The following is a 24,010-nucleotide window of genomic DNA, read 5'->3' as shown; positions in this document are numbered from 1 at the left end:
CAACTTGCTGGACCTCATTGCATTTGCACCGCTGCTCTGCAAGCAATGCAGGGTGGTGAGAGAAGACAGCGTGGCACCAAAGCGTGCATGCTGAATACGTCTTGGCAGGCCACAGCCAGCTAGCAATCGGTTTGTGCAATTACAACCAGTGAAGATGCAGGGCTTCTCACTATATCGATGGAGCCACACAACACAAATTTTAAGACAGTCAGTTATTCTCTCCTCTGATATCATGTATTAGATCTAACCAATGACTGAGAACACTGAACAATTAATGTGCAAATCCCATGGCTTTGGCAAAATAATGAGAATCTGGAATGACAAAGTTCAGGGAACAGGTCTTAGGAAGAAAAAGGAACACCCAATCGATACCTGTTGACTGGTGTTATTGAATTGCAATTTCCCAGTGACTTTTCTCCCCCTCCCATAACATCCATATATTTTTGTCTGACTGTATGCATGCAGGGATTTTAAAGGTATTAGAATTTTAGTAAAGTGATACATTGATGGTTCATAGGCGTTTGCTTATGGTTATAAATTACTTAACAAAAGCTACTATTTATTGCAAGTATAGAGGCCTGATCAGTATTTTCATAAGCCTGAATTCATCAGGCAAGAAAATTAGGCAATTTGTATACTTTGATTAAATCAATAACCTCTATGACAATGCTGAGAAAATCAGCATATGTTCCTAAGTGAGTCATGACACAGTCCCAAGTAGAAACAGTGCCCAATCACTGATAAAATCAATGATAAAAACATCAGATTTCAGAACTCAAAGGATAAATGCAATATTCACTATTACTGCAAATCCAAGGCAACAAATAAGCAACTGTGGACTCAGGTTAAGAATATATGGCTAAAGGACTTAAAACTATTTATCCCATTATTTTGCTATGTACATTTTTGAAAATTATTTCATGGTATGTTGGGTTGACCGGATGACCCAGCAATTATTGCTAATCCCCAGTTTCCCAAAGACGATGGTGAGCTGCCTTCTTGAACCATTACAGTTCATTTGGTATTGGTACACCCATAATGCTCTTAGGGAAAGAGCTCCAGAATTTTGATCCAGTGACACTGAAGGAACAGCAACATACTTCCAAGTCAGGATAATGAGTGGTTTGAAAGGGAACTTGTCCCTCTGGTTGGAAGTGGTTGTAGGTTTGGAAGGGGCTATCTGAAGACTCTTCACCAATTTCTGTAGCCCATCTTGCAGATACACACTGCTGCCACTGAGAAAGAGTGGTGGAGGGACTGAAAGTTTATGAATGAGGCATCAGTCAACTGGCCTGTTTTGTTCTGGATGGCGTCAAGTTTGTTGGATGTTGTTGGAGTGCACTCATCCAGGCATGTGGATAGCACTCCATCACATTCCCAACTTGTAAATGGAGGAGAGATTTTGTTGACTGCTGTCCCTAAGCTGCTCAGTAATATAGCCATTCCAAGAGTTAGTGCTTGATGATTGGCTTGCTTACTCTATTGGCAGCATTCACTTCCGGTTCTAGAAGTCACTGCTGCGCACAGATCTCAGAGGCCCATACAGGTGAAAATCGAATTAGTGGGGTTGCTGGTCAAGCAATGAGTTAATTGTTGCAGACTTCACAATCTGTGACTTGTCTTTCAATTGCTGGTCAATAGCAACACCCAAGATATTGATAATGTGGTATTCAGCAATGGTAATGCAATTGAAAACATGGAACATTAAAAACAAGCCCCTAAATTACAGATTAATTCCTGTTCCACTCTGGGGAAGCATAATCAAATGGGCAGCCAATTCACAACAAGCTCATTTCACTTTACTGAGAGAAACCAATTTGATGAGATCCCAACACCTTTCTGCCTTCAGCAGCTGCTCTAATATATCTGTTCTCTCAATGGAGTAACATGCATCAGTGCAGCTGAATCTTGAGATGTCTATTTTGGAGAGTAATGCTTAACTACACTGTTCGAAGGAGTGCCTCCTGAGAGGACTGAGCTTCCAATGCTCTCAAAACCGTGCTCTCATAACAACAGGTTTCTCACCAGTGGTCTTGTCAATAAACTAGATTAGGCTATTCTTTTGCAACGCCACTTCATCTAATGTTTGTATGAATTAGTATGTGTTCCATTTTTTAAAAAAACACACTCCTTCTGATATAGCAGTAGAAAACTGGAACATAAAGAACAGTACAAAATAAATGCTTTTCACTTGCATTTTCACCATTATTTACTTGTGCCAACATGCACACTAAAATTCATAAATAATGAAGCATTCACCCTCATCACCTAAAGTACAGACATCACATTTAGTTTCAAATGGGAAGGTCAAGTTTGATTTGGAGAATTGAAATAATATAACAACACCTAATCACATACTTGTTTTCAAAAGAAAAATCAGCATCTATTCCTCTCCCAAAGCCTGTCAACTGCTGACACAACAAATGGGATCATAAACTTTAATTCAAAGAGTTGTTAATGACACCACAGGTTTTAAAATTTAAAATAACAGTGCGAAGGATTTTGCATAACTATTTTACTGTCCATAAAAAGTTATCCTTCTGAATCGAAACTTACATTGTCTCTTTGTTCAATGTTGCAGAATGACAAGACCAACAAGCTATTTAAAGTCAAATGATGAGTGCAATCTGAATACCTCACAGTTCAAACAGATATCTGGGCATTTTGTTGCAAATTACTGAACATTGGAGAGGATCAAAAACCAAGGATTCATTGAAATGGGCGATTAGCACAAATTTAATTATGTAGAAATACAAAGATTCTCAAGATAATTCTACTGAATCTCTGGTTGTGATAGATATGAAGTATTATGCTAGGATACAAAATATTGCAAAAACTCTAACTGCTTAGACTTTACTTTTGCTCTTGCTCATGAGTAGACAGATACCCAGGAAGACCTCACAAAGTAAACTATCCCTAAATTCTAATAGATCTCCTCTTAACCCATTGCTTGCTTCCTATTTCTGCACTGCATCTCATTTCCTGCTTTGCTAAGCTTATGAGCACTTCAAAAAAAGTCACATTTTTATGGACTTAATTACGGAAAATGGAAGGCAGAAAATTAGCAAATGTATGTGGAATGGAAAGGAAGTAAAGGCTAGAAAAGGATTTCAGCAGTGCTTAATTGGGAGAGGCCAAGAATATGTAGATAAGAACAGAGCAGATAACAGCATTCACCCCACCCACCCGCTAGCAGGCCGAGAGTGAACAGGTATTGGAGAAAGATAACGTGTCCAACTGTATTCAAGGATCCAGACAAATTGAGAAAGACAATGTTGGAAAAATTACGCTTATCACACAGGATATGCTTTTAATAGGGACTATTTTGCTACTGTGGCAAAAGTGGAAGCTGGGTTGAGGTTGGCAAACATGGATTTTTAAGAAAGATGACAATGAATTTCAACATTTGAGTATTTCAGAGATTCTACAGTGGTTTAAAAGGATCGTGCGGTTAAGTGTTCATTTTCACAAAATAGTGCTACACGGCCCCCTCATCACTGAATCATCTTGCCTGACAGGCAAAAGCAACTTCAAGTCATCCCCACATTCTTTTCTCCATCACGTTAAATTTGTCTTTTCAACTGTTTATAAACTCTAACTGCTTTTTTGTTCACAAGAGAGCAAAAGTTTACCAACACAAAGGGTGAGGTGATTATTAATTGCTGAGACATGTTATAGATTAATTATTTACAATCTGGGAAGGAACAAAATGAAACCTTATCCATCAGCATATTATCCATCCATAATTTCAATGGCTTTAAAAAAATACGTATTTAAACATTTTTGTTGAAAAGAACTAGGAAATGCAATAACCATTGAACAGTAGTCTTTCCATTTATATCTATATATATGCATGTTGAAAATTTCAAATGATAACCAGAGCTTTTCACTGCACAAACCACTGGGTTTACCTGGCATATGCCACATTTCAGAATCCTTTCTCTTGACTGTTGACCATTTCACTTCCTGTTCTTCAGACATGTTTGGTGCATCCTGCAACCCTTGGTCTAAAATTAAAAAGGCACCAGTAAGTAAAGGCGTTTAACAAATTAAAATATTTTTCATGTCATAAATTAAGGAACACATCTTATCGTCATAATTTTATGATTAGCCCAGTCCTATACGCTCATGAATTAAATGCTGATTTCAAATAATTCTCAGAACTTTGCACGTAGCTTTGGATCGTCGACAACGCAAAAGGCATACGGAGTAGAGAAATATTATAGCAGATTGCTATCATAGAATCATTGGGCCCAACAAGTCTACACCAACTCTCCGAAGAGCATCCCGCCCAGACTCAAACCATACCCTACCCCTGTAACACTGCATTTCCCATGGCTAATCCACCTAACCTACACATCCCTGGACACGATGGGCAATTTAGCATGGCCAATCCAGCTAATCTGCACAGCTTTAGACTGTGGGAGAATAGGACAGCATATAGCTCAGACTGTCTATTGTTGAGGGGGGAAAGAGACAATGTAATTTTTTTTGGAAGAATAGTACCACAGCTGGGAAGAGCTGTACATTTTTGAAAGAAACAATGCGCAAAAGTTCTGCCGGTTGAAATTCTTCTGGATAAATGTAGCAAACATGAGATGAACACAAAGATAAAAAGTTGGGTAGAATTATTTAAACCTAGATCAAAGCAAAACATTCTCAGTAAGCTTATTTGCTGGATTGTCCAAAAGTTATGATTAGCATTGCTGCCTCACAGCCCAGGGACCCGGGTTCAGTTTCATCATTGGGTGGCTGTCTGTGTGTAGTCTGCACATTCTCCGTGTCTGCGTGTATTTCTTGCGGGTGGTCTGGTCTTCTCCCACAATCCAAACATGCGCAGGTTAGATGGATTGGCCATGCTAAATTTCCATAGTGTCCAGGGATGGGTATGGGTGAATTAGTCATGGCTAATGCAGGATTACAGGGATAGGGTAGGGGGATGGTGGGTCTGGTTGGGATGTTCTTCAAAGGGTCGGTGTAGACTTGATGGGCCAAATGGCCTCTTTCCCCACTGTAGGGATTCTAAGATAGTCCATGTATTTGTTGTGCAGTAGGTGCATCATATCGTCGTCCGTATCAAGGATGATAAAACAGTGTATAAAAAAAACTGACCCAAATTATAGGCATGCACATTTCAGGATTTAAGCCATAGTGAAAACATCCTCAAAATAGAACATAGAACATAGAACATAGAAAAGTACAGCACAGTAGAGGCCCTTCAGCCCACGATGTTGTGCCGTCGAATAATCCTTATCCAAAAATAACCTAACCTACATTCCCCACAATTCACTGCTGTCTATGTGCAGGTCCAGCAGTCGCTTAAATGTTACTAATGACTCTGCTTCCATGACTACCACTGGCAAACTATTCCATGTGCTCACAACTCTCTGGGTGAAGAACCTCCCTCTGACGTCTCCTCGATACCTTCCTCCTAACACCTTAAAACTGTGACCCCTCGTGGCAGTCAATCCTGCCCTGGCAAAAAGTCTCTGGCTATCGACTCTATCAATGCCTCTCATTACCTTGTACACCTTGATCAGGTCACCTCTCCCTCCTTCTCTCCAGAGAGAAAAGTCCGAGCTCAGTCAACCTCTCCTCGTAAGACAAGCCCTCCAGTCCAGGCAGTATCCTGGTAAACCTCCTTTGCCCCCTCTCCAAAGCCTCCACATCTACAACCTTCCGGTATGACTCCCGTGGAGAGTTAGGAAGCAAAGATCTTCGCCAGCGGCTTAGCAACCTCCTTTCTTGCTTCCCGGAGCAACCTAACATAAATCTGGTTTGGCCCTGGGGACTGATCAATCTTCATGTTTGCAAAAATTTCCAGCACATCAACTTCCTCAATCTTGATCTGTTCAAGCCTGTTTTCCTGCTCCTCAAAGTTCTCATTGACAACAAGGTCCCTTTCCTTTGTGAAAACCAAAGCAAAAAACTCATTTAGGGCTCCCCCTATCTGCTCCGACTCCACACACAAGTTCCCTACGCTATCCCTGATCGGCCCTACCTTCTCCCTGATCATTCTCTTATTCCTCACGTATGAGTAAAATGCCTTCGGGTTCTCTCTAATCCTTCCTGCCAAGTCTTTATCGTGGCTCCTCCTGGCCCTCCTCAGTCCACTTTTGAGCTCTTTCCGAGCAAGCCTGTAATCCTCTAAAGCTGTGCTAGACCCTTGCTTCCTCCACCGTACGTACGCTGCCTTTTTGTTTTTGACAAGAAGCACCTCTGTACCCATCATCCAAGGCTCCTTAATCTTACCCCTTCTTACCTGTCTCAGAGGAACAAATTTATACATCACTCGCAACAACTGCTCCTTAAACAGCCTCCACATATCTGTAGTGCCCTTTCTGTGGAACAATTGCTCCCAATTTGTACTTCCCAACTCCTGTCTGATAGCGTCATAATTTCTTTCACCCCAGTTAAATATCTTCCCCGGGTAACTGCTCCTTTCCCTTTCCTTGGCTATGGTAAATGTGAGGCTGTTGTGGTCACTGTCGCCAAAGTGTTCTCCCACCATGAGATCTGACACCTGTCCTGGCTCATTGCCGAGCACCAAATCCAAAATGGCCTCCCCCCTCGTCGGCCTGTCCACATACTGAGTAAGGAAACCCTCCCGAACACACCTGACACAAACGGCTCCATCCAAACCATCTGCACTAAGGAGGTTTCAATCTATATTGGGAAAGTTGAAGTCACCCATAACAACAACCCTGCTACGTTTGCACTTTTCAACAATCTGCCAGCCAATGAGTTCTTCAATCTCCCGACTGCTATTTGGGGGCCTGTCAAAAGCCCCCATTGAGGTGGCTGCTCCCTTGCTGTTCCTAACTTCCATCCATACTGACTCAGTCGACAAATCTTCGTTGGCAACCTCAGCCCATACCACCTCAGTAGACAAGTCCTCAAAGGTTCTTTCAGCCACCGTTATACTGTCCTTGACCAACAAAGCCACACCTCCCCCTCTTTTACCACCTTCCCAGACCTTGATGAAAGATCGAAACCCTGGCACCTGCAACATCCATGATTCCGAGATGGCCACAACATCGAAGTCCCAGGTACCTATCCAAGCTGCAAGCTCACCTACCTTATTCCAGATACTCCTGGCAGTAAAGTAGACACACTTCATAGAGCATAGAACATTACAGCACAGTACAGGCCCTTCGGCCCTCGATGTTGTGCTGACCTGTCATACCGATCTCAAGCCCATCTAACCTACACTATTCCATGTACATCCGTATGCTTATCCAATGACGACTTAAATGTACCTAAAGTTGGCGAATCTACTACCGTTGCAGGCAAAGCGTTCCATTCCCTTACTACTCACTGAGTAACGAAACTACCTCTGACATCTGTCCTGTATCTTTCACCCCTCAATTTCAAGCTGTGCCTGCTCGTGCACGCTGTCACCGTCCTAGGAAAAAGGCTCTCCACCCTATCTAACCCTCTGATTATTTTATATGTCTCAATTAAGTCACCTCTCAACCTCCTTCTCTCTAACGAAAACAGCCTCAAGTCCCTTAGCCTTTCCTCATAAGGGCTTCCCTCCATACCAGGCAATATCCTATTAAATCTCCTCTGCACCCTTTCCAAAGCTTCCACATCCTCCTTATAATGCGGTGACCAGAACTCTACACAGTACTCCAAGTGCAGCCGCACCAGAGTTTTGTACAGCTTCACCATAACCTCTTGGTTCCAGAACTCGATCCCTCTATTAATAAAAGCTAAAACACTGTGCTTTCTTAACAGCCCTGTCAACCTGGGTGGCAACTTTCAAGGATCTGTGTACATGGACACTGAGATCTCTCAGCTCACCTACACTGCTAAGAATCTTACCATTAGCCCTGTACTTTGCCTTCCGGTTACTCCTACCAAAGTGCATCACCTCACACTTGTCTGCATTAAACTCCATTTGCCACCTCTCAGCCCAGCTCTGCAGCTTATCTATGTCTCTCTGCAACCTGCAGCATCCTTCGTCACTATCCACAACTCCACCGACCTAAGCGTCGTCTGCAAATTTACTAACCCATCTTTCTACGCCCTCACCCAGGTGATTTATAAAAATGACAAACAGCAGTGGACCAACACCGACCCTTGCGGTACACCACTAGTAACTGGTCTCCAGGATGAACATTTCCCATCAACTACCACCCTCTGTCTTCTTTCAGCAAGCCAATTTCCAATCCAAACTGCTACATCTCCCACAATCCTATTCCTCCGCATTTTGTACAATAGCCTACTGCGGGGAACCTTATCGAACGACTTGCGGAAATCCATATACACCACATCAACCGGTTTATTCTCATCTACCTGTTTGGTCACCTTCTCAAACAACTCGATAAGGTTTGTGAGGCACGACCATCCCTTCACAAAACCGTGCTGACTATCCCTAATCAATTTATTCTTTTCGAGATGATTATAAATCCTATCCCTTATAACCTTTTCCAACACTTCACCAACAACTGAGGTAAGGCTCACTGGTCTATAATTACCAGGGTTGTCTCTACTCCCCTTCTTGAACAGGGGAACTACATTTGCTATCCTCCAGTCATCTGGCACTATTCCTGTAGACAATGACGAGTTAAAGATCAATGCCAAAGGCTCGGCAATCTCCTCCCTGGCTTCCCAGAGGATCCTAGGATAAATCCCATCCGGCCCAGGGGACTTATCTATCTTCACCTTCTGTAGGAAAATCATCCCAAAAAAAAAATCACGATAGGGCAGCCATCAGAGAAAACTCACTTCCATAAATAGGATGGATGGAACTGGTGAGGGTCTGTGCTTTGGCTCACAGATTGATTCCCTCCCTGCTTGCTGCTGATAGGGTCACTGGTAATCAAATCAACAACAAGTCCAGGAGAATAACAAACGTGGTGATTGGAGGAGCCGCAAGCAGTTAAGGAAAGAAGCACTGGTAGTGAGGGAGTGCCAAGGGTCTGGAGAGTGTCAGAAATGGGATCAGGGAATCACTCAACCTTTTGCCAATGATGGGAACAGCTCTTCTACAGAGGTGGCAGTTTGTAGGATCCAGGGGCTGTAAGTGATTGCAGGGAAGGAGGAGTTTGAGAGAGAGGGAGATGAGGAGAAAACAGGGAGGTTGCATGTGGATTAGATGTGGGAGAAAAGGAGGCTGTGAGGGATGGGTGAGGGACAGTAGGGAAACTACAACGAGTAGGGTCAGCGAGAGAGGGGAGGCTGCTCGGAGGTGGGAGGGAGAGGGAACTGGAGCCTGCAAGGGGCTGAGAATGAGGGAGGTTGCATGGATGTTGATGGGAGAGAGCAGTAGGATGCATGCAGACAAGGAGGGTGGATGGAGGAGATACATGAAGATGGTATGGGAAGGAGGAGGCTGCACAATAGGGATAGCAGAAGGAAAGAAGGAGGCTGTAAAGAAGGGCCAGGGTTTAGGGCGATGGGAAGGGAGTTCTGAACCTGTCAACAAAAGGTACATGCGTTGAACTGAAAACCAGGAAAACCAAAAAAAAAATCACTGATGTAATGAAATTACTTGCAAAATAATATGTAATCTTTACCTTCCAAATGAATTTGTTCAGAGGCCACTTTTTAGAAAAATACAGTGGATGCTGTTGTTAAATTTAATAATACCAACTGTCAATTGCAAAATTTAAGTCTGAGCTTAAGATCTGAAATGTGCTAAAAGGGATAGAAACCGCTGGCTTAAAACATTCCCGCTTTTGCAATGAAAGTGACATCACTGTTACCTAATAAAGTGTGTTTAGGGTAATGGCTTTTTCCATGTAAATGTGTTTCACTTATTTTAAAAGAAAAAGCTTTAGTTGCCAACTTCTGCCAAATAACATACTGTGGCATCTTAGAAATTAATGCTTTCCTTGCACACTTTGGCTTTAAGTTTAACATCAGTTCATAATTATTGATAAGAAATTGACAAATTCCACAAATTCTGCTTCTGTGTGACCCCATGTGTAAACACTGATACAAAAGGTAATGTTAGAAATGAATGCATAATCAAACAAATTTATTTGTGAGAATGAGAAAGGAGCCTCAGAAGACCCAAAAATCTAAAAGTGGCCTTCACAAAACCTAAAGAGAAACCCTTAAAGGGAAAAATACATACTGGGTGCCCAAGCAATTCTTATTTTAGTTAACTTAGCTGTAGTTTTACATCTTTCAACAGCAATAACAACTCTATCTCAAAACTACGAAGCATTCAAATGCTACATACTGTGGAATCACCCCATCATTAAGTGTGCCAAATTCTTATTAACAGGAAACAAAATTCAATGTGTTGCAGAGTTCGCAGGCAACACCCAGTTTTAGATCAAGAGGAATTAATTACATGCAACCACTTGAATTTAAATCCATATCCACCTGCGGCTTTCTGGGTGTAAATTAATCAGTAGACTTGCAAACTTGTAACTTATACAAGATAACAAAGTGTGAAGCTGGATGAACACAGGCGGCCAAGCAGCATCTCAGGAGCACAAAAGCTGACGTTTCGGGCCTAGACCCTTCATCTGATGAAGGGTCTAGGCCCGAAACGTCAGCTTTTGTGCTCCTGAGATGCTGCTGGCCTGCTGTGTTCATCCAGCTTCACACTTTGTTATCTTGGATTCTCCAGCATCTGCAGTTTCCATTATCTCTTTTAACTTGTACAACCAGGTTTTCTTGGATGTGTGTCCAAGACTCTCATAATCCTTACGTGGACCTACATGGCCATTTCATTATCATTCTTGGGTCAGATTCCGAGACACCTTCCCAAATGACTATGGTGTCACCATCACTACACGATTGCAGCAGTTCCAGAAGGTGGCCCTCTCATAGCTTCTCAAAGGCAACTGATATTAGAGATGCCTTACCACCTAAAGACTATGAGCGGAAACTTAGACAAATAAATTGTAAGTATGAGTCTCACCTAGTTTGGTGGAGTGATTCTCACCGCAAGGCTGAGCCACTTATCAAACCCATTGCTTTAAATGCCATTTGAGACCTCGCAGTGACAATCACACTCTACTTCTGCCTCATCTTACCATGCGCTGTTCAACTAGGAACTTGCCACTCAGTGGGGTTCCTCCATAAGATCAGTGTCACTTGGAGCCACAGCATCACTAAATGTGCACTGCAGAATCCGAAGCACTGCCATCTGCAAGCGGTGCTTCTCAGCTGTATTAGACATCAGAAAAGATGGCAGAGAAGGGGGAACTAGCACCACGCTTCTCAGAGAAAGACTGGGAGATCCTTTTAGACAGAACGATGGCAAAGGAATGAGTCCTCTTCTTGGAGGACTGGTAGAGAAGTAGACAGTGCCATGCCAGTCTGGCCAGAGATCACTATCCAGATCCCAGCCAGCTCTAGGCTGAGGAGGACTAGAAAGAAAGTGAATGATCTTTTCCATGCCACTCCATGACACAAAGACAGAAGGAGGGACAGGCTGTATTAAGGAAGCAGGGAGGCTACAGAAGGGCTTAGACAGAATAGCAGAGGAGGCAAAGAAGTGGCAGAGGGAAAACCATGTTGAAAAGTATGATGTTATGCACTTTGGTAAGAAAGAGGCACAGACTATTTTTTAACTGGGAAAGGCTTTGGAAATCTGAAACTCTAAAGGGATTTCAGAGTCCTAGTTGAGTAATACTAAACATGTGTCAAATACGAATTCCAACCAATGGCTGCAATGCTTTCCGCTTATGTCTTACAGGTGGACTTATTTCCAAGGACCAACCTGTCTCCAGCAGAGCGGAGGTTCTCGAGCACCTGGATTAATCCAGGTAAACCTCGGATGGACCACCACTGCACTACCAACTTGTCCCCCAACTTCTCCCCCCCCCCGGTTTCCTTTCGTTCCCCCTTAATTTCTGTGAATGGACGTACAACTGTGGGCCACACCCTCGATTGACTTGACTTGCAAGTACCAGCCACGGATGGATACACAGGTCCCTGACTGTGGTAGTGGGGCTGGAGCTGATGGTTCACATCTAGTTTTCCCATGGACACTATGGATCGACTGGATCAAGCAACAAATTGAGCCGAAGAGCTCACCCAGGTTTCCGTGCTGTCTTTTCACACCAGCTAGTTTTTAATGGTGTTTGCTAAGACCACAACTATTACCAGGCTGTTTAAAATGCATTAAAGACTGTCAGCAAGGAACTCATCTCTCCCTGCTGAGAATTTCATTATGCCACCTGAACATAGATACGTACAATCTCCTTCTATACTAACGAAGTGTAATTTTATGTGACTTTCAATTAACAGTGCACAACATCCTTCCAAAATAATATCCTTGATCAAACCCCACTCCAACCATGTCTGGACCCATCCTGGCTCTTTCATAATCCCCTCTTCCTCTCTGGATCCAACTGGAATCTCCCTCCTCTCCCCAGCTCAATCTAGTTCGACTCTGCCCCACCCTCTCCAAACCCTGACCAACTTGACATCAATGATGCATTCAACCCAGTGTAGCATCAAGGAGCCCTAGCAAAACCAGAATCAATGGGGATCATAGAGAATACTGTCCACTGGCTAGAGTCAAACTTGGCATATAGAAAGTTGGAGGAAGTTGTTCGTGGTTGTCGAATGTCAGTCATCTCAGTTCCAGACATCTCTTCAGAAGTTCGCCAGGGTGGTGTCCTAGACCCAACCATCCTCAGCTGCTTCATCAGTGATCTTCCCTCTATCATCAAGGTCAGAAGTGGGGATGACTGCACAATGCTTATTGACTCCTCAGATACTGAATCAGTCTTTGTTCAAAAGCAACAAGATCTGAACAATATCCAGTCTTGGCCTGACAAGTGGCAAGTAATATTCATGCCACACAAATGCCAGGCAATGACCATCACCAATAGGAGACAATCTAACCACTGCCCCTTGATATTCAGTGGTGCTACCATCATTGACTCCCCCACTATCAAGGCGCTTGGGGTTAGCATTGACTAGTACCTTAAGTGAACTCGCCAAATAAACACAACAGCAAGTCAGAGGCTACGAATACTGTATGGAGTAACTCATTTCCTGGCTCTCTATAGATTTTCTATCATCACAAGGCACAAGTTAAAAGTGTGATGGAGTACTTCCCACTTGCCTGGATGAGTGCAACTCCAACAACACTTAAGAAGTTTGACACCATCCAGGATAAAGTGGCCACTTGATTGGTACAACATTTATAAACATCCACTCCCTTCACCACCAATGCTCGGGAGCAGCAGTGTGTACGTTCTACAAGATGCAAAGAGAAATTGACCAAAAATCCTTAGATAGCACCTTCCAATTCCACAACTACTTCCATCAAGGAGGATAAGGACAGCAGATACATGAGAACACCACCACCATCAAGTTCCCTTTCATGCCACTCATCCTGACTTGGAAACATATTGAACTTCTTTCATTGTCACTGGATCGGAAAATGGAATTCACTCCCTAATGGGTTATGGGTCAACCTACAGCAGGTGGACTGCAGTGGTTCAAGGCAGCAGCTCACCACCACCTTCTCAAGGGCAATTAGGGACAGGGAATAAATGCTTGGTAGTCTGCATCACTGACATCCCAGTTAGAAAAAAAACATAACTCTGCCCCACACCTCCAAACCCAATCGGACTGTGTCCCACCCACCCCAAATGTGCCCTGCACTCCCCAAACCCAACCCAACCCAACTGTGCCTCATGTTCTGCATCTATGCTCTGCCCTCCCCAGCTCTGCCCACAAGTTGAGTGAGTTCTGTATTTATCACAATAAAAGAGAATCAAACAAATTACCACATCAATTGAAATCATAAATATCCTGGATTATTAACTTTCTTTAGGTTAATTCAATACAAAAATCAGCATTCTTTATATGACTGTTGTTTCTAGCCAACAGACAAAACTCACGATAAGTGCAGTGATCACAGAAAGGTTGTTATCTGAAAAGTCATCTACAAAGGCATTGGGATTATTTGGTTAATAATGGGGAGTAATGGTGCGCCTTAACAACTGTCATAACATGCTTTAATAGCAACTTGATAAAAGATAATTCTCTATATTTATGGCAGCAAGATTTCTTTGATAAGTTTACCTTGTTAGCCTGTGTATGACAGTGCTGTAGATTATCGCCCAAAGTGCATGTTTGTCTTTATATCGAAGGTATGATAACTAACATGTTCAAACTGATGTGTCATAAACACCTATTCTGCCACGTCATTAACTTTTAGATGATCAATACTGTAAGGATAACAAAATGATCTAAATTGAAAGCATTCAACTTTTAGATTATAAAAGTGATAAATCAGAAAACATGTCATTTCAATTTTAAAATCATCTTTTCATATATAACAAAAAGATTAGAAATACAGCTTTCTTCCATGACCTTAATATTGTTATCAACCTATCATTTCGACAAACAAACCAGTACCAGGTGTAACATTCACTCTGCTTCCAAACTCCCTAACCCTAATCCTTGTCCTAACTCACATCAGATAAGTGTACACTTCCCTTTTTTTTAACAGCAAGGGCAAAGTCTGGTTAAAAGAAAATTTTGCTGGAACATTTCCAAATATTTTTCCGAAACTTGTTTTTTTTCAGTGCATACTCTGGAATAATAATTGAATAACACTGGGCAACAGTACTGTTTCGTTGTGTGGTCTACCCAGCAAAACTTTCTCAATTTGTTCCTCTGCAACATCCAGCAGAAAATTTCAAACTCCACAACTGGGTATTCAAAAATGCTGTTTTAATAACCTCTATGCAGAACTAATGGATATTATACTAACCTTTAAAACAATAAATTACTCTAGCTCGAATTTAGAGTCTTGTAATAGCTGCGATATCTCAGCGTACAGATGCAATTCTTTACAGAGAAGTAGTGATTACCTAACGTCTGCAATCGTGTTTTTGCTCAATATTGTACAAATTAGCCAAAGTTTGGCAGACAATAATATTCATTTTAATACAATCCCTGAGCCCTCAGATGTTTCTGACAGCATTAATGAAGTGATACCATGCATTTCACACTGGATTCTCCGCATTTCATCTGCGCTTGCATTACAATTGTTGTGTGCTACAAATCTTTTGCATTATCTTTGCTGTGGCTGCCAATACAAGACTTACTTGTGTACATATCACAGCATCACAGAATGGCTACAGTTTGTCTCCGTACTAGCTGATCCTCACTCTATAGTCACTTCCATAATAACAATTCAAAATTGATAACCACTACAATTCATACTTTAAAGTATCAAAATAAGAACGGTATCTTACTAAGCTAGACAAGTTTAGGTCTTCCTCAATTCTATTACTGCTCTACACAGAACCATACCAATAACTTCTCCAACACGCGGGATATTTTCACTCCTCAGTGCTGGGATTGGAATACCTCCACTGAAACCCATGAGTAGGCCTATAGTTACGCATAAATATATCAGACTATACCATATGACAGATGGACACAAAGATCTCACAGAGATAATGGGAACTGCAGATGCTGGAGAATCCAAGATAACAAAGCGTGGGGCCGGATGAACACAGCAGGCCAAGCAGCATCTCAGGAGCACAAAAGCTGACGTTTCGGGCCTAGACCCTTCAGGCTCAAAACGTCAGCTTTTGTGGTCCTAAGATGCTGCTTGGCCTGCTGTGTTCATCCAGCCCCACGCTTTGTTAACAAAGATCTCACAGCACTGTTTGAAGAGAATAGAGTTCACTCAATGTACTGGTCAATATTCCTTCCTGAATCAACAGAATTAAAATACATGAACTGGACATTCATCGCACCATTGATAACTGGACAGTGCTTGTGCAAATGCCAAAATTATGACAGTATGAGCAAATTACTGCAGATGCTGGAATCTGTACCAAAGAGTCATCTAGGCTTAAAACATTAAACTTGCCCACGATGCTGCCTGACCTGCTGTGATTTCCAGCATTATTTCTTTTCAGAATATTATAACTGAGACTGTTTCAAAAGTAATTAATTTGCTGTGATGCATTTTGAGATGCTTGAAAGATACATGAGAGTAAATTCTTCCTTTCTTTGTAATATGTCTGAGTTGATGTGGCTGTTGTGCATACTCAGGATCTACCGCATAACTGAATTAACATATTGTGGATTTCAAAAGGCATAATAAAATGCATTACAATGGGCTAATGAATAAGGTCAGAGGATGTGAAACCAGGAGAGAAATGGCAAAACAGATTCTCACTGGCTTCAAGACAGTGAGAATAAGGTGTTGTCGTTCTCAGTAGCAGCAGGTGGGAAGTGAAGTTCCCCAAAGATCAGTTTTGGGTCCACTACTGTTCTCAATTTAATAAATGGAGCAGATTTTGAAATCAAAAACACAATTTCTAAATAAGCAGATGACACCATGTTTTGGGATCATTGTCAATTCATTTTGAGAAAATTGCAAAAATAAATGACTAAACTGGCAGAATTGAGTTAACAGTCACTAAGTTCAACATAGATATGCATAACAAATAAAAATCGAACGAACTGCGCATGCTGTAAATCAGGAACAAAAACAAAGTTGCTGGAAAAGCTCAGCAGGTCTGGCAGCATCCGTGAAGGAGAAAACAGAGTTAACGTTTCGGGTCTGGTGACCCTTTCTCAGATATGCACAGCATCCGCTTTGAGAAGAATAATATTGTGGTCACTTAATACTTCAAAGATGCAAGTGTAGGTGAGGCACAGGAGCAAAGGAATCTCAAAATGCAAATGCATCAAAAACTGAAAGTTGAGTCACAGGTCAGCACAGCCTTTAAGAAATGCATCGGAGATAACAGGAACTGCAGATGCTGGAGAATCCGAGATAACAAGGTGTAGAGCTGGATGAACACAGCAGGCCAAACAACATCAGAGGAGCAGGAAAGCTGACGTTTGTGGCCTAGACCCTTCTTAAGAAATGGGGGCGGGGAAGGGGGATCTGAAATAAATAGGGAGAGAGGAGGAGGCGGATCGAAGATGGTTGCAGTGGGAGAGAGATCCCCTGAGGTTTGTCCGGACCACCTTCAATCCGCATCCCCCTCTCTCCCTATTTACTTCAGAACCCTCTTCTCCTCCCCCATTTCAGATGAAGAATCTTGGCTTGAAACATCAGCTTTCCAGTGCTTAAGATGCTGCTTGGTCTGCTGTGTTCATCCAAATCCACACCTTGTTATCTCTTTAAGAAATGCCAACTGAACACAGCTTCATTTCTAGAAAGGGGAGAATTGAAAAGCGTGGAAGTTATGTTAAACTTGCATCAAAGCTTGGTCAGACCACACTAACTCTTGTGCATTTCCATGGGAGGCATCACAGAGAGCATAAGAGGAGATATCCAATTGTACCAAGTTTATGCCAGTAATGTGTGGGGATACAGTCTTAGGAAAGGATCAGTAAACAGGTTCCTTTCTCCCTAGAAAAATGAAGGTTATGAGTGATCGAATAGAGACCTTTAAATTTATGGGAGGTTTTGCTGTAAGTATACAAAGAGAAAGGTTTCTCTTTTGGGAAGATTGTAGCTAGAAGACATCAATGTGAAAGTCATGAAAAAAATCAAATAGGAAATTCAGAAGAACCCTCTTCACCCAAAGAACACTAATTAAACAAGCCTCTCAAAAACAGACTCCCTGTTTCATGGATCTACTAACTGCATTGTTTACTACATGAAAAGTAGAAAAGCAATTCAAAAGATAAGTTTCACAAGGTTTATCACAACTATGTTGGAAAGGGAAGTACAGAAAATGAGAATGCAGACAAGGAAATGTAAAAACGATAGGCAAACAATAAACCAGTAAAGGCCATGTGGGAAGGTAATTACAAAGTGATACAGGAAACAAGATTTAAGGAAATACTGCAGTTGGACAAGATTTCTTTATAAGTGCTCAAACAGAATCTTTTGAATGTGTGACAAAGAATGACATACTATAGTCAAGGTGCTGGCTGACTGAATGGATGGATCAGATCCCTGGTACGTGAAGGGATAAACCAGACCTTATGGCCAACATGGAAACAAACTATATTCATATACATACAAATACATTTCAGAAACTTGAGAGAATATTAAACAAAAACACTTCTAGTTTTGAAGTCTCAGAATACATCCAAATAGAACAGAGTGATTCAGCGGTGCGGTGCATGATATAGGACAGAGGATTCCAAATAATTGGCTGACTCCAGTCATTTCTCAGAATAGGAAACATTTTAAAAATCAAAGGTGGTATTTTAATTTTCAAAAACAGAATACACTAAACAGTCCAGAAGGAGTTAAACTAGGGGAACAGGAGGAACAGCAGTGTGCATCAAGACATGGAAGGTGCAGCAAGGGACAAACCAAAGATGTATTTAAATGAATGCCAGATAATTTAAACTGAGGATTAATTAGGAATGCCGAGTGCTAGTAGGAATTGTACTACTGACTGAAATCTGTCAATGGGAAACAAATCTGTTGAATTATGTGCACTGGGAAGGAAATGAATATGCCACCCCACCCTGCTACCAGGCATGATTTACATATTATTGACAGGAAGGAACCTGAGAATTAACAGAATCCTTTTGGGTAGAATCAGGAGAAGCATATAATGATAGAGCATAGAAGGTGCCCAATTTAATAATTAGAGTATAGAAGGTGCCCAACTGGGCATGCTCTCACTGCAACTGCAACTCCACCTATCCCACATCCTGTCTCCCTATCCAGACCCTTGCAAAATTTTAAATTATTATTTGTTCATGGGGTGTGGACATTGCCAGCATTTATTGTTCTTGAGCAGCTGAGGCAGTGAGTTGCCTTCTTGAACCACTGCAGTCCTTAGGGCATAGGCACTCCTACAGGGCAGATTGGGAGGAAGCTCCAGGATGTTGACCCACTGACAGTGAAGGAATGATGATATGCCCTGGAGGAGAGCCTGCAGATTGTAGTGTTCCCATGCACCTAGTGGCCTCATCCATCAAAATGGACAATGTTTGAATATTGAAGGCTATGTTGAATATGAAGCATGGTGAGTTACTGCTGTGCATCTTGTAGATGGTACACACGACTGCACTGATGGGGAAAGGAGTGAATGTTTCAGGAGCCACTCAAGTGGACTGCTTTGGCCTTGGTGTCAAGCTTCTTCAGTACTTTTGGAGTGGTGTCCATCTGGATAAGTGAGATTATTCCATCACACTCCTGACTTGTACCTTGCAGATTGTGCAAAGTCATTGTGTTGACAGGAGATGAGATACTTGATGCAGACTTTGGAGCCTCTGACTTGCTCTTATAGCCACAGCATTGAAAGAGCTGGTCCTGTTCAACTTCTGAACAATGGTAGTCCAAAGATTGGGGGAGTGGGGGGTGTTTGGATTCAGTGATTGTGGTGCTATTAAACATCAAGGGAAGATGGTTGCATTCTCCCTTGTTTCAACTGTGAATGGTCACAAACATTGTACAATGACCAGAATAGCCCCAGTTTTGGCATTATGACTGGGTGTGAGGATGGTGTCATTGATTAAGTGGTTGAAGATGGTTGGGGCTAGGAAACCACCCTGAGGAAGTTCAGCAGTGATGTCCCAGGCTGAGATGATTGATCTCCTACAAAAACACCTCTCTCTATGCTAGGTATTACTTCAAACAATGGAGCATTTTCACTGATTTCCACTGACTTTAGTTTTGATGGGGATTCTCGATGCCAGGCATGGTTATATGCCTCCTCGATGTCCAGTGTAATCACTTACATCTCAGCTCTGGAGCCGAGTTCTTTTGCCTATATTTGGACCGAGGCTATAATGAAGCAAGAAGCCGAGTGACCCTGGTGGAACCCAAACTGAGAAATCAGTGAGCAGGTTATTCCTGTGCTACATAGCACATTTGATAGGCCCTTCCATTACATCAATGATGATAGAGAGTAGACTTATAGGACAGCAAGTGACCAGCTTGGATTTGTACTGATTATCACTTCAGATCCTTGTTCAAGCTCCTGTAGAAATCCATGACTGAATCTATTCCATCATACTTATTTCTAAGCTTTTCAGATTTTACTAACTTCCTCATGACACCATTAACTTTTCTTGCCAACTATATTAAATTGCAGTCTTCTGATTCTCAACTCCTTTGCCGATGGAAACATTTTCCACCTATACACTCTGCCTGGATCCCTTATGATTTCAAATCTGTAGCCAACCTTGCTGCACTAGTCAACACATATTTAACTTGCATTACACAGATTAATTCAGAGACCAACTCCTTCTCCATAAACTTTAGTCTACTGAAACCCTTGCTCATCCTTCCTTCACTTCCAAACTCGCGTTCTCCTGGCCTGCAGACCATCTACTTTTTTCTTAAATACAATCAAATCCAAATTTCAGTTGTCCCATATGTCATTATGCCCAAGTGCTGCTTCTCTAGGTTGATTACAGTCCTTGAATATCCTCACCTTAAAATTCTCTTCACTTCATAACCTCACCTCACCAAAACTCTATAACATTCAGCAGCAAACAAGCCTCCCTAAATTTTGATTTAAAACTCTGCCATTTTAATACCTAGTCCCTAAATCACTATTGGCTGCACAGTCTTCAGCTACCTATAATCCATGTTGTGGAAATTTATTTCATTTTTAAAACCCAAGTAAAGCCCCTTACGTGAGTAAGTATTTGATCACCTCTCAAAAACCGCCTGGTCAACCTCCACTTTTCTGTGATTTTGCACATCCATTTAATATAGTAGGTCAATTTTACACTTTGAAGGTATTGTCTAGACATTGCTATTGTCAAGGGGAATGTTGTAGCTACAACAGTTATTAAAAGTTAAAACTGTGCTTCACTAAATGAGCTTGGAGAGCAGATTGAAACTGGCAGGTATGATGCTGTCAACAAAGAATAATGGCTGCAAGAGGATCAGGACTGGAACCTAAATATCCAAGGATACGCATCCTTGGAGAGCACAGGCAGATACGGAGTGGGTGGGGTTGCCTCATTAGTAAGAAATAAAATAAAACCAATGACAAGAAGCAATATGGGGTCAGAAAGGATAGGATCTGCATGGATGGAGTTGGGGAACCGCAAAGAAAAACAAATACCCTGATGGAAGTTATGTACTAGCTCCATAGCAGTAACAGGATGTGAGGCAGAAAATAAATCAGGGCAGAAAAGTCATATAAGAAAGGCACTATTACGAAATCATGGGGGGCTTCAAAATGCAGGTGGACTGGGAAAAGTAGGTTGGTCGCAGGCGCCAAGGAATTAATGGAAAAAATCAATGAGATGTTCTTTTGGAGTAGCTTCTGGTACAGACTACTGGGGAACATGCAATTCTGGATTTGGTAATGTGTTAATGAGGCAGACTTGATTAGGGAGTTTAAGGTAAATGAGCCCCGAGGTGACAGTGACCAAATACGACAGCAGTTTGACAGGGGAGAAGTAGAATCAGATGTAACATTATTATAACTAAGTAAAGGTAACTATAAAGAAATGAGGGAGGAGCTGCTCAGAGTTGGCTGGAAGTGGAGCCTGGCAGGGAAGACATTGGAGCAGCAATGATACAAGTTTCTGGGAGTAAATTGGGAGGCACAACAGAAATTCATCTCAAGGAATAAATGACATACTTAAGGGAGGACAAGGCAAGCATAACTGATAAGGGAAGTCAGGGACTGCAAAAAACAAAACAAGAGAAAAAGGAAAAACTTACAATATGGTGAAGATTACTGATAAGCCAGAGGATTAGCAGTCCTTTAAAAGCCGTCAGAGGACAAGCAAAAAAAACAAATTGGGGGAGATGGTGAAAATGAAACTAAGCTAGCTAGTATTATAAAAGAAGATTACAATAGTTTGTTTTGAGATGAATGAAAGAGAAGACAGAGGCAAGAGTTGACTTTGGGTCAGTGGAAAATGAGGCTGGAGAAATTGCAATGGGGAAAACAAAAGACACAGCAAGGGAACCGAACAGGCATTCTGCATTAGTTTTCAAGGTGGAAGACAACAGTAGAACACCAGAACATCAAGACAATCATGGATTGAGAGGAGTGTAGCGGTCATCACAAAGGCAGAAGTGCTGGAGAAGCTGATACATCTAAAGAGAGGCCAATCAGCCAATCCAGATTGAGAACACCCCAGATATCTGAAAGAGATAACTGACAAGACTGTCGAGGCATTGATGGCCTTTCTGAAATCAGTGGAGTCACTGGACTGGAAAACGGCTAATGTAATTACCTGTTTAAGGAGAGGGGGGAGGCAGACAGGAAGTTATAAGCAAGTTAGCCTGACCTCGTTTGTTGGTAACATTTTCGAGTTCATTCCTAAAGGAGGTGGTTATGGAGTACTTGGAAGTGCACGGCAAAATAGGGCTGAGCCGGCACAGCTTCATCAAAGGGAAGTCGTGCCTGACAAGTCTGTTAGAATTCTTTGAAGGGGATAATGAATAAGTTAGGCAAAGGAGAGCCAGTGGACATGATCTATTTGGGTTTCCATAATAGTCTGTGAGCAGGCTGCTAAATAAGATAAGAGGCCATAGTATTAAGGGAAATTACTGGCATGGATTCAGGATTGGTTGACTGGCAGAAAGCAAAGAGTGGTGGTAAAGGGGTCTTTTCCAAGATGGCAGCAAGTGACTAGTGGAGTTCCACAGGGGTCAGTTTTAAGACCACAACTATTCACATTATGCAGTAACAATTTGGACAAAGGTGCTGACAGCATTGTTGCTAAGTTTGCAGATGACACAGAGTTAAGTGGAGGAACAGGTAATGGTGGTAAAGCATTGAGATTGCAAAAGATCTTAGACAGGCTAGGAGAGTGGGCAAAGAAGTGGCAGATGGAATACAATGTGGGAAAGTGAGAGATTATGCACTTTGGTAGGAAGGACACAGACACAGACTATTTTCTAAAGAGGAAGGGCTTTGGAAATCTGAAAACACAAGAGACTTAGGAGTCCTTGTTCAGGATTCTCTTAAGGTTAACATGTAGGTTCAGTTGGCATTTAGGGAGGCAAATAAAATGTTAGCTTCTAGGACTAGAATACAAGAGCAAAGCTGAGCTGTATAAGGCTCTGGTCAGGCTGCATTCAGAATATTGAGAGCAATTTTGGGACCTGTATCTAAGAAAGGATGTGCTGGCAATGGAGGGGGTCCAGAGGAGGTTCACAAGAATGATCTTTGTTATGAAGGGTTTGTCATACGAGGAGAGGTTGAAGACTCAGTCTGTAGTTGGAGTTTAGAAGGATGAGGGGGATCTCAGAATACTGAGAGGCCTGGATATGGTGGAAATGGTGAAGGTGCTTCCACTCCCGGAGAGACTAGGACCCAACAGCACAGATTCAAAGTTAACTAAGTGAAGGGACAACACTTTCGAGCTGAGATTAGAAGGAATTACTTCAGAGAGTAGTGAAGCTGTGAAACTCATTGCTGCTGAGGACAGTGAAGGCCAAGTCATTGAGTGTCTGTAGGATAGAGATAAATAGGTTCTTGATTAGTAAGGAGATCAAAGGACATGTGAAAAAGACAGAAGGAATGAGAAACATTTTAGCTTTGATTGAATGGCAGAGGAGACGCAATGGGCCAAATGACTAATTCTGTTCCTCTATCTTATTGTCCCATAGTCTTCAAACTGGTTTTAAAATTGAATGCTAATCTGCATCGCCCAGATCTGTTGTTGCTGCCTTGCAAATTTAACCTTCAGAGCTCAACAACAAAACATTTTGAACACATTTCACCAAGCCTGATCCCAGCCATGCAGCTTCAAACTTAGGGATACAAATGGTCACAGCAAAAAAGGAGACAATGTATTGCTCTGGAAGGACAGAAAATTAATTTGGTGCTTGGGACTCAGCTGTAATCAAAGGAATTTCAATCCACGTATCAGGCTGGAAGTTACAGTGGTGAAATCTGCATGAACAAGGGAATCTAGTAAACTACGAAACTTTTTTCTCAAACATGAAGGAACCCTAAGAGGTCAGAGCAACATTGGATTTCTTTATCACTAATGAACAAGGAATAATGGAACCAAGCTGAATAAAAGAAACACTTGGTCTCTAGTGATCATACGTCATTGCTTTTAAAAATAAAATGAAAACACAAGATAACAGGTTAATTATAGCGATAATATCTTAAAATTTACTGGAATCAGATAATAGCCAGTGGAA

General features: G+C 41.9%; 1 protein-coding gene across 2 annotated transcripts in view; it reads right to left on the bottom strand.

The window, feature by feature from the left end:
• Positions 1-24,010, bottom strand: part of LOC132210637 (zinc finger protein ZFPM1-like) — a 284,906-nt gene that overhangs the window by 173,505 nt on the left and 87,391 nt on the right. For both annotated transcript variants that reach the window (XM_059651716.1, XM_059651715.1), the window contains exon 3: positions 3,912-4,007. In XM_059651716.1, the coding sequence (XP_059507699.1) occupies positions 3,912-4,007 (96 nt within the window). The remainder of the gene's footprint in view (positions 1-3,911; positions 4,008-24,010) is intronic.

This window comes from Stegostoma tigrinum, chromosome 16 (assembly GCF_030684315.1).
Source record: "Stegostoma tigrinum isolate sSteTig4 chromosome 16, sSteTig4.hap1, whole genome shotgun sequence".
Taxonomy (NCBI): domain Eukaryota; kingdom Metazoa; phylum Chordata; class Chondrichthyes; order Orectolobiformes; family Stegostomatidae; genus Stegostoma; species Stegostoma tigrinum.
Note: the sequence above shows the minus strand (reverse complement) of the source record. Positions and strands in the feature narration are given on the sequence as shown.